This window comes from Gobio gobio (genome assembly GCF_949357685.1).
Source record: "Gobio gobio genome assembly, chromosome: 19".
Classification (NCBI taxonomy): Eukaryota; Metazoa; Chordata; class Actinopteri; order Cypriniformes; family Gobionidae; genus Gobio; species Gobio gobio.
The window spans coordinates 34,261,099-34,278,621 of NC_137112.1; the positions used below are offsets into that span (position 1 = coordinate 34,261,099).

General features: G+C 39.0%; 1 protein-coding gene across 1 annotated transcript; it reads left to right on the forward strand.

The window, feature by feature from the left end:
* The first annotated feature begins 5,285 nt into the window (after positions 1-5,285).
* Positions 5,286-16,694, forward strand: comtb (catechol-O-methyltransferase b). The gene is made up of 7 exons (XM_079844517.1): positions 5,286-5,416; positions 11,906-12,077; positions 12,285-12,402; positions 14,435-14,628; positions 14,789-14,920; positions 15,109-15,492; positions 16,014-16,694. Exons 2-6 carry the CDS (start codon positions 11,907-11,909, stop codon positions 15,286-15,288), a joined length of 795 nt encoding a protein of 264 aa, XP_079700643.1. The 5' UTR covers positions 5,286-5,416; position 11,906; the 3' UTR covers positions 15,289-15,492; positions 16,014-16,694.
* The last annotated feature ends 829 nt before the right edge of the window (positions 16,695-17,523 follow it).

Sequence of the window (17,523 nt, forward strand, 5' to 3'; positions counted from 1 at the left end):
AGCAAAGATGGGCCGAGGATCGCCAGTTTGCCAACAAATACGTGAGAAAATTATTGAGATGTTTAAAAACAATGTTCCTCAAAGAAAGATAGGAAGAGATTTGGATATTTCACATTCAACAGTGCATAACATAATTAAAAGATTCAAGGAATCTGGAGGAATTTCAGTGCATAAAGGACAAGGGCGCAAGCCTAAGCTGAACAACCGTGATCTCCGATCCCTCAGGCAGCACTGCATCAAGAATCGTCATTCATCTATAAGCGATATCACCACATGGGCTCCGGACTACTTTGGCAAACCTTTGTCAAGTACCACAATACGTAGTTACATCCACAAATGCCAGTTAAAACTGTACTGTGCCAAAAGGAAGCCCTATGTTAACAGTGTCCAGAAGCGCCGTCGACTTCTCTGGGCTCAGAGGCATCTGGGATGGACCATCACACAGTGGAAACGTGTACTGTGGTCAGATGAATCAGTATTTCAGGTATTTTTTGGGAGGAATGGACGCCGTGTGCTCCGGACCAAAGAAGAAAAGGATCATCCAGACTGTTACCAGCAACAAGTCCAAAAGCCAGGGTCTGTCATGGTATGGGGTTGTGTCAGTGCCCTTGGCAAAGGTAACTTGCACTTCTGTGAAGGCACCATTAATGCTGAAAAGTACATAGAGATTTTGGAGCATAATATGCTGCCTTCAAGAAGACATCTTTTCCAGAGACGTCCATGCATATTTCAACAAGACAATGCAAAACCACATTCTGCACACATTACAAAGTCCTGGCTGCGGAGGAAGAGGGTACGGGTACTTGACTGGCCTGCCTGCAGTCCCGACCTGTCTCCAATAGAGAATGTGTGGCGCATTTTGAAGCGCAAAATGCAACAACGAAGACCCAGTACTGTTGCCCACCTTAAGACTTGTTTGCAGGAAGAATGGGACAAAATTACACCTGAAACACTTAATCACTTGGTGTCTTCAGTCCCTAAACGTCTTTTAAGTGTTGTGAAAAGGAATGGCAACATTACAAAGTGGTAAATCCTTTACTGTCCCAACTTTATTTGAAATGTGTTGCAGGTCTGAATGACAGGAAAGGATGCATATTTACAAATGACATGAAGTTGACCAGACAAAACATGAAATATTTTGTGTTCATATTGTCTGCAATGAAATACAAGTCAAAGTAAAATTAGAAATCACTTCTTTTTTTTTTTTTTGCGTTTTCCATCCTGTCCCAACTTTTTCTGATTTGGGGTTGTAGTTAAACCATGGTAACCACAAATTAACCATGGTTTTGCTACTCAAACCATAGTTTAACCATGGTATTTGTGGTAAAACTGTGGTTATATAAATGGTAATCAATTAGCCGAAAAACCATGGTTACTACACTTTTACCATAATAAAGTCATGGTTATTTTTCGTAAAGAGACATACCTAGCTGTGTACTGAAAGACCGAGTCACCGTACCCCAGTCAGTCCATGTCGGCCACAACACTACTAGAACAACCACACTGAGCACAGGCCCGTTGGTCTTTATGCTGCTGACTCATGACTGCGCTGCCAAGTTCAGGTCCAAGCACATCATCAAGTTCGCAGATGATACAACTGTGGAAGGCCTCATCAGCAACATTAAAGAAACAGCCTACAGAAGAAGTGGCACAACCTGTCTCAGTGTGGGGAAGACAAAGCAACTTGTGATAGACTTCAGAAGAAACGGTTGACCACCTCCCACTGACTATTGGCAGCTCTACTGTGGAGAAAGTCAGCAGCACTAAATTCCTGGCGGTGCACATCACAGAGGATCACACCTGGACCACCAACACTACATCACTAGCCAAGAAGGCCCAGCAGCGCCTCATCTTCCAGAGCACGAGCAACCCTAAGTGGACATTGAACACGGCTACAAAGATCATCAGTGTCCCTCTCTCTTCCAACCTGGATGTTTTCCTTGCACAATGCTCCAGCAAGGCCACCAGTATGGTGAGGAATGCCACACATCCCTCCCACAGTCTCTTTCAGCTCCTGCCTTCAGGAAGACGGTACCGGAGCATCAGAGCTCACTCTGCCAGACTTCTTCCCCCAGGCTGCGAGAGCCCTCAACTCCAGTCACGCCACTCACCTCTAAAAACTCTTCTCCACATATAGTAGAATGAAAATAAAGCTCACTTGACTTGACTTGAAAACAGTGTTCAGTGCTACGGTCATTTTTAACATCAACTGTAATGCTGTGATAAGAAATGACTGTTGGGAATAGAAAAAGACATGTGAAGTGCTCTCCTGTCTGCATCAAAGTCCGTGAATTTCTCAGGAGTCTCAGGAGGGTGTTGTTCTATACATATTGGAGATGCATTCAATAATTGCTATTAAGTGATCAGGGAGCTTGGCTGGTGCCACTGACCTTCAGTTAGTATGCGGCATCATTTTTATGACTGATCAGTGCTATTTTTAGCCCAGAAGAGTATTTGGTGTTGAATGGCTCTAAAGTTGTTTTAGAGCACTCTCAGATTGGATGGGCCTTATTAGGTGACAGCACCCAGAAAGGTTGTCACAGCTCACAGGCCCTATATTTCGCACTTATTTCATTTTTTTTATTTTTTTGTACGGTCTGAGTCAGTTGCTGCAGGAGGTGTGTTCAGTTCAGTGATTTTTTAGTCCATGCTGGTGTAGCAACAATGAGTTTTGGGGAATAATTAATTCAAATGGTGTGAATATTCATGAGTCTATGAATATTATTTGCTTGTTGTACAGACAAAATTTACGTATAACGGAACCTTTAATCATTTAAAAGTAACCTTTATCCAAATTGATTTCTTCATCAATTATCAATCTTACAAACCTTAAGAAACATTGATCTGTTTGATCAGGACAAATAATATCTCTTATGTTTGTACGATCTGCACTACTGAAGTAGTACTACATGAAAATCAAGCTTAAATGGGTAGCTTAGATCTTACGCTTCAGTGACTTCGAGATTTGTGAGCAAAACAATACGGATTCAATTTAATGCAATTATTGGGTTTTAATAAAACAACCAGTTTACAAAGCTACGATTCATACGGGGAAATATGCATATATATGTAGGAGAAAACAAACAATATTGTACAAACAAGGAAACATGAAACTTAACGAATAATAAAAAGGGAAGAAAAATTAACAAGAGAGAGAGAGAGAGAGAGACAGAGAGAGAGAGAGACAGAGAGAGAGAGAGACAGAGAGACAGAGAGACCGAGACAGCTTCACAGTCCTTTCGCAAGAGCCCACAAGAAATTCATATAAATTCATAATTCAGACAACCTTTTCCAAGCAGTTTGATTGTGAAATAGAATACTTGCATTACTACGGCTTCTCGTGTAAGTGTCTGAGTTTGAATCGTCGGAGAAGTTCGCTAAGGATTTGCGAGTCCCAGGTGAACTTCTTTGAAGTTTAGGAAAGTCCAGAAGTCTGCCGGTTTCTCTCTCCGTGCGGGGAGGCCTTCTCTCAGGATTGGGAAGACCAGGGTTGGTCTTCCCCTTCAAGGCGAAATGCCAAGAGGTCCGTTCCTTGTGGTGGCGGAAATGCAAAGAGCTGACGGTCGGTTCCAGTTTTTATAGAGGGGAAGGCCGACGCCCAAAGAGTTCAACTCTCCAATCTCTTGCGGCTACATGATGCGGTTCGGATCTAATCAGCGTAACACACAGGCCCTTTGTTTAAGTATGATTTGATTAGACAAGTCACGAGGGCTGTGAGGTGTTCAGACTTTGGTCTATCCTGCCACATGACTGATTGAATCATTACTGTTACACTGGAAATAAGCCCAGTGTCTATGCTCTGCCATAACACATCAGTGCCTATACCTGTAGTTAATTTAAATAGACAGAATGGTACTTTCTACTGGGGTGCATGCATTTTACTCAATTGAATAAAATGTCACATGCCTATTTTTTAAAATAGGCTCATTTTCCAACTCCCCTAGAGTTAAACAGTTGAGTTTTATCATTGCGCCGCTGCACCCATGGTATGGCAGCAAAGTTCCTTGATTATTATGCAGGAATCAGAGTATAGTTCCTAGACATATCGCCCTAGAAAATCGCAACTTTTCATTTTCTGTCAGTCTTAGTACACAATGTAACTACAGAAGAGTCAGGTTTTAAATAGGAAAAATATCGAAACACTTTGGTCATTTCATTTCTTAGCAAGATGCTAACGGTCTAATCAGATTCAATGATCTATGCTGAGCTATGCTAAAAGTGTCTCCGCCATACCCGGAGATCGGAATAGACAGTTCCTGTCTATTCTTTATCTGACCTCCAGGGGCAGTATATTTCTTATAAGGAGAATGACGAGGTTTACTTTTTTTTGTTATATATATCTTGTATTATATCTTGTTTATATTTTATTTAATTGTTACAATTGCCTGTGATAATCATAAAGTTTTATGATTTAAAATGCCATTTCCCCAGCATTAATTCCGTAGAATGTGTTAGATAAGTAGACGTGCTGTACCGCATCAGATCAAATAAACAAGATAAAGCAGATGACTTGGAGTGATTGACAGGGATTATTCTAACAGAATAAATGTCTATAAGTTACTCAAATAACTTATGTGCCTGTTCCGTGAGAACAGAATTGTAGTGAGCCAGATGATAAATTGTGGACGAACTTACTTGCAAGCAGCGTCAAAACGCTCAGATGATTTAATCACATGCCGTTCCGTTATGAACGAATCGAATCATGAATCGGTTCAATTGAACGAGTTGGTTCGCTAACTGAAAGATCCGTTTGCTGCAGGGGAAATTTTCAGCGAATAACAATTTAAATTCCGGTATGATTTTAATATGAAGCCATCGTATGACTTTGAGAAGACGTGGGATTTGGAATATTGTTCGATAGTCGGTTATTGTGCTATTCTTCCCCATGTTTTGGAGCTTCTGTCCCCTTGTAGATGAGTGAGTATGACATTTAATTTGAGGTGAACTAACATGCATTTAATTCGGAGTGTTCATCTTTTGCCACATGCAGCTGGATCACAACCATGCCAGTGTTTGCTCTTTGGCCTGGTTTTGATTTGTGTTTACTTTCTGGGGGTGTATTATATCCCCCTAAAAGACCGGCGGCCAAACATTCCTCACAGCTCACAACTGTGAGGAAAACACCAAAAGAGGTGAGAGAGCGTATTACAGGGTTAGCTGAGAGAGAGAGAGAGAGAGAGAGAGAGAGAGAGAGAGAGAGAGAGAGAGAGAGAGAGAGAGAGAGAGAGAGAGAGAGAGAGAGAGAGAGAGAGAGAGAGAGAGAGAGAGAGAGAGAGAGAGAGAGAGAGAGAGAGAGAGAGAGAGAGATCAGTAGAATGTGCATTTGCGTCCTTGCAGGTTGGCTATAACCTTATAACAGAAGGTCCTTAAGTTAAATCGAAATTTTGTAAAAGAAAAAGAGAGGAACTCGTCGAAAGTAAGTGTTTTCTCTCTATCTTTTATTCTTAAATGGCAATTTTTTTTTTTAAAGATGTCCATTTATTACATTTATTATTGCATGTTATATGTTCATTATAATGTTACACTGCCTATAACGTCCTTTCCGGTCTACTTCATTATTTAAATAATAACTGTATATATTTATTATTATGTGTCATTGTGTTTTGCTCACTTTTGTAGATATTTTCTTGGCTTGTATCTAGTTTAAAATGGAAACCCAATTTAGGTTAAATCTAGTTTAGTAAATGATTCACAGTGTGTGCTCTGGTCAGCCAATTCCAATTATCATGTTTGCACATCACTGAAGACAGAACTGTCTTTTTAGTGTATCACATTTCTTGTTCACTTTAAAATATAGCTCTAATGATATAGCATGTAATATTGATATAAAATCATTTCTCATTTATAATGAAATCCCTGTGCTATTTAGCATCATTGCTGCAATACTTGCTGTTGCTGTATGTATTAACATTAGGCTATAGTATCTATTGAACTTTTCCAATGCTTTAAATACATTCACTGGTAAATATACCAGTATTTATTCATGTTAAATTCATATGACAGCAATGCACTTTGCTAAAGCCAGCCTCTGTGCTTCACTCATTCCTTTCTGACACCCATTTGAGAGGATTTTCTCACTAACAATGGCTGTCAAGCAAAGTGACTGAACTCTGCATTCCACTCAAGACTTCAGCTACATTTGTGTATATATTTAAAGAAAGCCAGAGAAGCCCATGTCATGGTCCTCTCTCAGGGGTGCTACACTCTTTGTCTAATACCTCTTAACCTTGTGCTTGTTGCCACGCAACTCTAAAATCCAACTTGAGAACTGCATTTCTTACTTTCCATGACTAGTTTAGTCTTCTTTATTGACTGAACAATTATTAACAGATCTTCTTTTTTTGTGATAAAGTACATATTTAAGTTGCAGTGGATCATTTATTTATTCTATTCAGCAAAAATTCTGAAAAGGTGTAACGTTTAGTGTAGGCAACATTCACGAAAAAGGAAACCTTTAAATAGTCTTTAATAATAAACTTAGGAGATCGCTAGGAGCACACAGGAGATAAAAAACACATTCAATAAAGATGATAACCGCCAGAGGACTGAACTGAACATGCAAGAGATAACAAGGAACTATATGAGATACAGGTTATAATTATAAGTAACCATAGAAAGACACAGGGACATAATCAGAAACCAAGAAAACCAAAACTGAACAGAGCAGGGAAACAAGAACTAAGGGAAACCGAAAATAAGAGTATATAGTACCAAACATAACCGTTTTAGTAATCTTCCCTCCTGGAAGGTGCGTCCTTGCGCAGTAACTGTGTCCAACAGTGGAGGGAGGGGGCTCTGTAGGTGGATGAGGAAATGACGATGTACAGACAACTGAAGGACCTGGCAGAGGGGAACACCATGGCTGATGGAGGGGGGAGCCAGGGTGCAGCCTTGGGGACCGACCGACGGAGGCGAAGCCGGAATGTGTGTATACCCAGGCGGAGCAGAGAGGCCATTCATGGTCCGGAAGCCCTAGGTGGAGTTGCTGGCTCGTAGGACCGAAGCAGAATCGGGGGCTCAGCAGACCGGGGCGATGATGGAATGAGTGAGGACGATGGGGAAGCCTGAGGGAAGGAGGAGTCCGGTGGAGCCAAAGGGGTCGAGGTGCAGCCAGAGACCTGGAAGTCCATTGTTGATCCAGAGCGATGCCTGACTGGGGCTAAGCCGGAGGGACGAGAGAGCCTGGAGGAGTCCTAGGTGGAGTCCCTGACAGATCACAGTGGAGTCGAGGGAGCACAGAGTCCGGGCGGAGACGACGAGCTGACAGACAGAGGAGGAGTCATGGGCCTGGAGGACCGAGGTGAAGCTGGGAAATCGGTATCATCATGCCGAGCCGGGGATAGGGAGGCCAGAGGTAGAGCCAGAGATTTGCACGGAGCTAGCGGTGGAGGTGGAGCCGAGGAGCTGGATGATACCAGCAAAGGGTGGCGGATCCAGGGAACTGGCCGGAATCAGCGAAGGGGATGGGAGCAGGAAGGTCTCTGGACGGGACCAGAGCATCCAAACAGCCGGATGGGACAAAAGGAGTTTGTTTGAGGGTGGGAACTAGGGTGGGACCTGGATCCATGGACCACAGTTCTATCTGCTCCTGGCTCCGGGATGGACTGGTCAGTGGGCACACACTCCGGGCAGTCCAACTCCACAAGAATTTCCACAGGAACGTTTTCAGTGGCTGCCTCTGGCTGTGTGGTGGAAGTGGGCTCGGCTCTGGGCTCAGGTTTTACATGCTTAGTTGAAACCCTCATATACGGGTAAGCAGACTCCAGACAGATGTATTCCCTCCAGGAGTAACTCCCCATCTCCGGCAAGTCCGCCAACTGACTGCTCTGTGCCCCAACCTAGTAAATGGTCTTAAGACTGTTGTCGTCTGTCGGTTTCAGCAAAAATCAACAGCGGCAACAATAACAGTGGTAGAAGGAGCAACAACAGATGTATTCAAAAATCATTTTTAATGTTGAAAACAGTTGCGCTGCTTAATACTTTTGTGGAAACTGTGAAACATTTTTTACATGACTCTTTGATAAATAGAAGGATCAAAAGAACAGCATCAGATTGAAATATAAATCACTTTTGATTAATATAATGCAAACTTTTGAATGGTAGTGTATAGTAAATATTTGACACGTTGTTGTTGTATCTAGAGGTGTTAACCCAGGAAAACACACATTTTGTGAGAAAATGATAAAATACACCCAAACAGCAATTTTTTTTCAGTCTTGTAGTTTTATCCCTATCCCAATATCTGCTTCATGGACAGATTGAGCTACAGCAACATGTTGTAGCAATAGCAACCAAATGATCACATGAGAGAGATTTTCAGGTCAGGGTTTCTTTGCTGCATAGTAACCACCCATCTCATTAGACCAAGACAATAGAGGAATGGCCAGAGAGATGAAAGCACAGTATTTAATGAGAACATTAATTTCCATATACATTCATCGCATGACCTGCTGGAGTGCAGACCTGGACTCTATTAGAGTATAATTATATTGCATACATTTGTGTGTGTGTGTGTGTGTATGTGTGTGTGTGTGCTGTTTGAAAGGTGATAGAATTGTATTATTTTAACACTTAATGTACACAGAATGTTCAAAGGGATGCACAAATCAGGCTTTCGTTAATTTATCGAGATTTTACTGAAAGGTTGATTATTGGACCTCATTGGAGCATGACTCAATGACTCAAATATTGCTTGCTGTGTTATATAATGCATATACACCGATCAGGAAAAACATTATGACAGGTGAAGTGAATAACACTGATTATCTCTTCATCATGGCAGTGATGTTAGTGGGTGGGATATATTAGGCAGCAAGTGAACATTTTGTCCTCAAAGTTGATGTGTTAGAAGCAGGAAAAATGGACAAGCAATAGGGATTTGAGCAAGTTTGACAAGGGCCAAATTGTGATGGCTTGGTTACTGGGTCAGAGCATCTCCAAATATGAAGCTCTTGTGGGGTGTTCCCGGTCTGCAGTGGTCAGTATCTATCAAAAGTGTGGTGAACCGGCAACAGGGTCATGGGCGGCCAAAGCTCATTGATGCACGTGGGGAGCGAAAGCTGGCCCATATGGTCCAATCATACAGACGATAATCCTTAAAAAATGTATCACAGTTTCCACAAAAATATTAAGCAGTGAAATAGATTTTAAAATTGATATTATTAAAAAAAAAAATCTTGAGCATTTTATACTGATTTCTGAAGGAAGACTGGAGTAATGATACTGAAAATTCAGCTCTGCATCACAGGTATAAATTACATTTTTAAAATACATTAAAATAGAAAACAGTCATGTTAAATGGTAATACTATTTCACAATTTACTTGTCTAGCTATCACCAGACCAAGCTCAATCTTTTAAGATTGAACATTTGTCTGGGAAGTCTGCTCTATATTTTCTACTGCACAAGAGGCGTGATCAACGGGCATATTTCAAATGACTCTGTACGAAATTGAATAGTCCTTTGTTGGGGACACAGTTTTAGACCCAGAGACCAGGGGCCCGTTCTTCGTACCTCGCTAACTCAGTTAGCTGGATTTGAATGTTGACGATTTGGCATGATCTTGGATTGTTTGGTTCTTCGAAGCTCATCCTGGACTTGCTGTCATAGTAACAGGTCCGTGAGCTTAAACCTGCTTGGGAGCAGGCTTATTTCATGTAAACAGGATTAGATTGCATATTGAGGTGATACTTAAAATCTGTCCCAGCCACTGCTACTTTATTACAAGAGTTCATTACTGAACCAGTAATAATAATAGCAATAATAATAATTTTAAAAAATAATATAAAAATTTTATATTGTATATGTATATTAGAATGTATAATGTCGTGTATAATACTATAGCCAGACACTTGATTGAGCGATTTATTTGTGATGGAATAATTACTTTATATAATTTTATTTTTATTGGTTTACACACATGTTGTGCAGTTAATCTGAGCCGTGCATTAATTTAAGTGATGACTGATATTATGGGAGTGGCTTGATGCAGCGCAAAAGAGGATAATTTGATCTTGACCCATAAGAAACTTGAATACTGTCACGTTACAAATCTGCTTCAAATTGAATTAAAAATTAAATTACAACATTGAAATAAAAATGTAAAGGATGTACAAATACTGTATAAAATCGTGAATATAAATAATTGGTAATCATGTTAAAAAAAAAAAAACATTTATCATTTATCAATTATAACTTTTATGTTGGTTTGGTCGTTTGGCTGTTTCCTTATAAAGGTTCAGAAATTCGTGGGGGTTTTTTGTGTAATTTGTCAAGTTTTTTTGCCAGGTGGCTTTTTTAATTATATGATGTCATTACGTTGCTGTCTTGACGCCAGCCAATCGCTGCATTGCTGATCGTGGTTTCGAGTATCGATGCATCTGCCCTCTTCAGGGAAAACAAGAACGCGCAGTGATCTTAGATCATTTAATCCAGATATTTTAATCCAATCCGCAAATTCGTCTGAAGAACCAAATTAGCCAGACATCAGTTATCACGATTAAAAGATCTGGGATCTGTCAAATCATCTCAGATGTAATAAGCAACGTACGAAGAACGGGCCCCAGATATGTTGAATGAAGACCAGGAGTCAAGAGTTAGATTAATTAAAGAAATTTACTGAAGAATAGTTTGCAGTTTCATCAGCAGAAGCCAGCGTCAGAGTCTCTCGTGGAATCGCAGGCCAGACTCTAACTTACAGAGAATTTTGCCCACCAGTTATACTAGTTACAAGGACATTGAATACATCAACAATAACAGATGGCCTAAGCCTTAATTGGCTACGGAGACCTAAAAGTCTAAACATTTGTCACACATGTATAGATATGCCGGAATGGCGTAGTTTAGTCAGGATGCTCGTCGCAACATCCCTTCCAGAAGGGTGAGATTGGCCTCGGACTTCGTAAAGGGCGCCTGCATATCGGGAGGGGGGTCAGGCCCCGATCAGATAGCTCCAACAAACCTGCACAGAACTTGTAAAGACACACACACATACAAGCACTAGGGCATCACACGCTAGTTAATGTCAGGGGATTATGACCGTTTATCAAGAGAACACTCAATACCCAAACAGCGACTCCGCCATAACTATCCTTCACGAGAGTGAGCCATGCATGGCTGGAGGTCAACCCAGAGCAGCTGGGGAGACTAGATTTAATACTACAAAATCATCCTCATACTAAATATATAAAGGTATGAAATCACACAGAATTACAATCATCTCTAGATTACATATGAAAGCAGAGAAAGAGATATTTATTTTGATTATCCTTGATTATTCAGGTTATGGATATAATAAAAGAATCATTGAAAAGGATATGTGTATAAAAGAAGAGACAATCCGTTTCACCTTCAACCAATCAGACCAACGATCCTTTGCTTCTCTATCTTCATCATGTTAAACCCGCCAATAGCGCGCCAGGTGGATAAGCCAGTTTGTGATTGGTCCACGTAAATTTTGAACAGAAGCAGGACAGAAATATGTACAGGTTTCCAGCCTGAGCTGCAGGGCAAAATCAAATTGCCGGCAGATCGTGCTGGGTTTACCAATTTACTGTATTTTGATCAAATAAATGCAGCCTTGGTGAGCAGAAAATTTCCTAAAAATAAAAAACCAGACATTAAAATGTCTTAATTATGCCTAACCTTTAAACAATGGTGAATATTGATTTTCACTTTGTGTCTGAAATATTTTTACATAGTAAAGGGAGCAAAATTAAATAAAAGAAATAAAAATAATATAGTTTATAAAACATTTAATCCAATGCAAACACTTTGAATCGACATTTAATTGAATTTATTTAGTGATTTTCCTGAGCTAATTAACTAGATCTGTACTGCATGTGATTATCAGCTAAATTCAATAAATGTATTCTAAAGGTTTATGAATCTCTGTGTTTGGCTCTAGTATGTTGCTGGTGTTGCTGTGCTGGTTTGTCGGGGTCACAGTGCTTTTATACGTCTTGTATGCCTGGCTCATCCCCGCTGTTGTGCAGTTCAACGGCAGTCTCGCGTTACTCTGGCATGATGTCATCGTTGAGCGTGCTCTTGATACTCTGACCGGATCTACTCGACCACAGGTGACTCATTCATGTTCTGGTTTAACAGTTTTCTATCACAATACAAAAATTAGAGAATGTACCTCTCTGTCCTGTCCTGAATCTGCAACTAGGATGTGTAATGGGACATGTGATCCCAAGACAGGGAGGTCAAAGATGTAAAACTTTTGAGGCCCATAAAGTAAACAAAGTCATCACCAGACCTCTTTATGTCTTTGTTGTGACCAGCGTCTGCTGAAAGCCGTACGGAAGTATGCAACTCGAGGTGACCCTCAGAGTGTGATCTCGGCCATTGATCATTTCTGCCGACACAGTGAATGGGCTATGAACATTGGAGATGAGAAAGGTCAGAGCACTGCTTTTGTATTTCCAGACTCTGGATTTTTTTCATTGCACATTTTTCAGTGGAAAATCTGAAAGAAATTGAATATTTGCTTCAAAATAGGAAAAGGGCTTTAATTATGTAATTTTTGTTAATTTATTAAAAAGTTTACACTACCATATAATCGTTTGGGTTCAGTCATTTTTTTCTTTTTCAAATAAATTCATGCTTTAATTCAGCAAAAGTGACAGTATAGACTTTTACATTGTTAATGGTTTTCTATTTAAAGTTATTGCTGTTCTTTTAAATGCTCTATTAATCAAAACGTCCTGAAAAATGTATCATGGTTTCCAAAACAATATTAACAGCACAGCTGTTTTCAACATTGATAATAATAAAGAAATGTTTCTAGAGCACAAATTCAGCATATTACAATGATTTGTGAAGAATCATGTGACACTGAAGACTGGAGTAATGCTGGAAATTCAACTTTACCATCACAGGAATAAATTACATTTCAAAATATATTAAAAATCGAAAACTGTTATTTAAATTGTAATAATATTTCACAATATTACTATTTTTACTGTTTTTATTCAAATAAAATCCTTGGTGAGCATATAAGAGATTTCCTTTAACTCCGGTCTTCGGGGTCTTTTCTGACCCGAAAGGACATTTGCTTAAATTTTTTTTTAAAAGTCCTTTGTCCAAATGGCATGAGACTTCGTACAGTTGTCAACACTCTCTAGATCTACAAATAAAATAATAAATTGGATTGATATCTTTTTTTATGTTCGTGTGACAAAAAATTGACAAAATTCATCCTCAAAAACAGAAACAACACAGAACACATACAGAAATGAAGTGACACACTTCCAACAATGCATAAAACATCCACAATGTAAAATGATCATGCTCACACACACACACACACACACACACACACACACACACACACACACACACACACACACACACACACACACAATCTTTTAATCAATTTTAATTGTTATAACTGTGATCTCATAACATTTAGATATGAATCCAACTGAAAAATACTTGTGAAAAGATGTCTTTCAGTCAGTCAAATAGGCACATAGCAAATAGTGGAGCTCTGCAGCCATTTACTGGTAAAAGTAATTTTAATTTTTTATTTTAAAACTGTATTTTCCAAAAGATGGGCAAAAATCTTACACTAAACCATGTCAAATTATCCTTGTTATCCCCACGAATGAAAGTTAGAAATTTGGGTATTTTATAATGTGAATTTTACATAAAAAAATGATTTTGTGTGAAAATCCATTAATATATATATATATATTTAATTTATTTGTATAAATTAAAGAAATATTATAAATACTCCATAAACTGCACAGATGTTGAGTAAAAACATTAATAAATAGAGTAAAACTACATTTGTTCTAAAAAAAAACTATTGTTTTGTTACAAAATTACATTTTGTTGCCTGGGGTCTGTGGAGACCCCAAAGACCTTGAGTGTAATTCCCAAACGAAGACCGTACAAGGGTTAAAAATATTACACACAAAATCGTACCGATCATTAACTTTTGAGTGATAGTGAATATATTTAAATATAAGTTGCTTTGAATAAACTTTTAAGAATCTGCCAAATGTCAACATTACTGTTCCATGTCCAAAATAAGTTAAAGATGCAGAACTACAACTGTAAATGAGCTTCCTGGTGTGGTAAATCATTCAGATGTTAGTGTGTGTGTGTGTGTGTGTAGGGCTATACTTGTGTCCTCACTTACAGTATATAGTTAAATATTATGACAACATTCGACTAGTCAGAACATTCTACTGGTCCTTCCTTGCCACTTTTTTAAAGCTTATAAATCAGCCAAAATGTGTTTTTTTTTTTTTAAATCTAGTGTTTTGCACATGTCTCTGTGAGGGTTGTGTTTATGGGTAGGGGTTGGGTTAGGTGATAGAAAATATCATTAACCTGTTATAAAATCAGTGGAAGTCTGTGCAATGTCTTCAGTAATATAGTGAAACGTGTGTGTGTGTGTGTGTGTGTGTGTGTGTACACTCAGGATCTATCCTGGACTCAGTGGTGAGTGAGTTGAACCCAGAGAAGGTCCTAGAGTTGGGCACATACTGTGGATACTCTACAGTGCGCATCGCTCGTCTGCTTCCTCCTGGAGCTCGTCTGATAACACTGGAGTTCAATGCAGATTATGCAGCAATCGCTCGACAAGTAATCGCCTGGGCGGGTCTTGAAGACAGAGTAAGGGCCCCCGTTCCTCCACAAACACTTAACTTACATTGTTTACATACAGTGGTCCTTATTTACTCTCTGCAAATATTATGTTTGTAGCCTATATATTTCAAACAAAAGGAGTCATTTCCTGTTTATTATGCATTGAATTCATGTTTTACTTCCTCAGGTCCAGCTTGTAGAAGGTGCGTCTGAAGACTGGATCCCGCGCATGAAAGAGCACTTTGGAATTGAAACATTTGATTTCATTTTCCTGGACCACTGGAAGGACCGTTACCTCCCTGACACTAAATTAATGGAGGTGTGTTTGATTCTGACCACTGTAATTTCATTCAATCTCAGTTCGAGATTATGGTGGCTCTACGATGCAAAATTGTCCAAAACTTCATGAATTCAATGCCATGTCAGTATTTTCTTCTCGATTTTACTGGAAGCATATATCCAACATTTTCTGCCCTTCTCTTTTTTTCCTGTCTTCTTTATTTATAGGAGTGTTTTCTACTAAGGAAAGGCACCGTTCTGCTTGCTGATAATGTGATCTGTCCGGGAGTCCCAGACTATCTTCAATATGTGCGCAATAGCCTTTCCTATAAAAGCTGCTATTTTAAATCCCATTTAGAGTACACCAAGGCAGAGGACGGCTTGGAGAAGTCTGTGTTTTTGGGCTAGAGATATGCAGAGATGGTTCATATGCTTAATTTTTTTTATGCTAAGAGTTTCTCAGACCTAACATAAGGTGAATTTTGAATGATTTATTATCATAAGTCCCTAAGACATATTGTACTTAAAGGGATAGTTCACCCAAAAATGAAAATTTGATGTTTTTCTGCTTACCCCTAAGGCATCCAAGATGTAGGTGTCTTCGTTTCTTCAGTAGAACACAAATGGAAGATTTTTAACTCCAACCGTTGCTGTGTGTCACTCATATAATGCTTGTCAATGGGGTCTAATTCTATTAGAGTAAAAAAAACATGGACAGACAACTTCAAATTAAACCCTGCGGCTCGTGACGACACATTGATGTCTTAAGACACGAAACGATCATCAAAATTCCGTCCGGGTCATAGATATGTATACGTAGATTTACTCATTCGAGCGATCAACGCCATGATCCACGCAGGCGCTAATGAGGTATCTATGTATATATCTATGACCCGGCCGGAATTTTGACCTCACCTACGGGAAGTGATGGCAGTCTGGAGAGCTGAAGCATTCGTCTGATATGAGGTGAAATTAATTGCATAAATACCGTTCAGTTGCTCTCAGAAACCGATCGTTTCGTGTCTTAAGACATCAATGTGTCGTCACGAGCCGCAGGGTTTAATTTGAAGTTGTCTGTCCATGTTTTTTTTACTCTAATAGAATTAGACCCCATTGACAAGCATTTATATGAGTGACACACAGCAACGGTTGGAGTTAAAAATCTTCATTTGTGTTCTACTGAAGAAACGAAGACACCTACATCTTGGATGCCTTAGGGGTAAGCAGAAAAACATCAAATTTTCGTTTTTGGGTGAACTATCCCTTTAAAGTCTGTGAATCAAAACACATTTGTTCAAACGAGAGTTTTTACCCCTCTGTACCACTAGAGGGTAGGATCACATTTAAAATGGCTAGATGAAGATGTGACTGTGTCTAGACTGCTTCTTACAATGAAAGCAGAAATTTTATCTTTAAAAAATCAAGTGTTTTTTTACCAATCACTTTTATATCACATATTTGTATTTTTACAGAAAATGTGAATTTTACAGTTATTATTATTATTATAGGTTATTTTACAGTTATTCTGTAAGAATTGAAACAATGCCACTGTGTGCCACTAGAGTGTGTTAATTTTTTTATTTTTGCAGTATTGATAATGGCCTATATGGATTGCAGTTTTATTTATGTTAGTGCATGTTCTTGTATGCTTTAATGTTGCTAATTTATTTGTCTGGAATTTTAAAAAAATCTAATTAAGGTAATATTTTTTGTTATTAGCTTTTTAATCAGTAATCTGTTACTGTATTTTTTTTCTTTTCATTTTCTGTCTTAATGTTAACTAAGTTATAATAAAAATACATTTCCAATACCTCACCATCGCTGTGTGTGTGTGTGTGTGTGTGTGTGTGTGTGTGTGTGTGTGTGTGTGTGTGTGTGTGTGTGTGTGTGTGTGTGTGTGTGTGTGTGTGTGTGTGTGTGTGTGTGTGTGTGTGTGTGTGTGTGTGTGTGTGTGTGTGTGTGTGTGTGTGTGTGTGTGTGTGTGTGTGTGTGTGTGTGTGTGTGTGTGTGTGTGTGTGTTCATGTTTTTCTATCTTGGTGGGGACTTCAACCTGAATATACACTGACTCTTGGGGGAATAAATTGAGGTCCCCATGAGGTAACAAGCTTATAAATCATACAAAATCATATAGAATTATTGAGTGTGTGTGTCACTCACTCACATTTTATAGTGTCATATCCCACAACTTGATTTAACATATAAATCTTTTATAGCATTGAAAACTAACCACTACAATGATTTATAATATACAAAACATCCCATAATAACACACACCTTTATTTTCCTAATGAATAGGCCCACATATAGTATAGCCAAGCCATACATTTCAACTCAATTAATCCACAAGCACTCAAATAAATAAAAAATAATATCCCTAGACACCTTATGATCTGTGGACAGGGACTACTTTGTCCCTCGATCGCCGGTTTGCTTTTAAATTTAACAGAGATGGTACGTTTATTTGAATAATTCATTCATAACATAAAGCCAAAGATAGTCTATCTAGAGAAGAAAGTGTAGTCAATATGTTGGGGATGTGAAAAGCCATTAGACCATATACAGCCATGTGTGTTGGAATAAAGTCCAACGATGGTATTATGGACCAGAGTAAGGCTATACACTACCATTTAAAATTACACGTG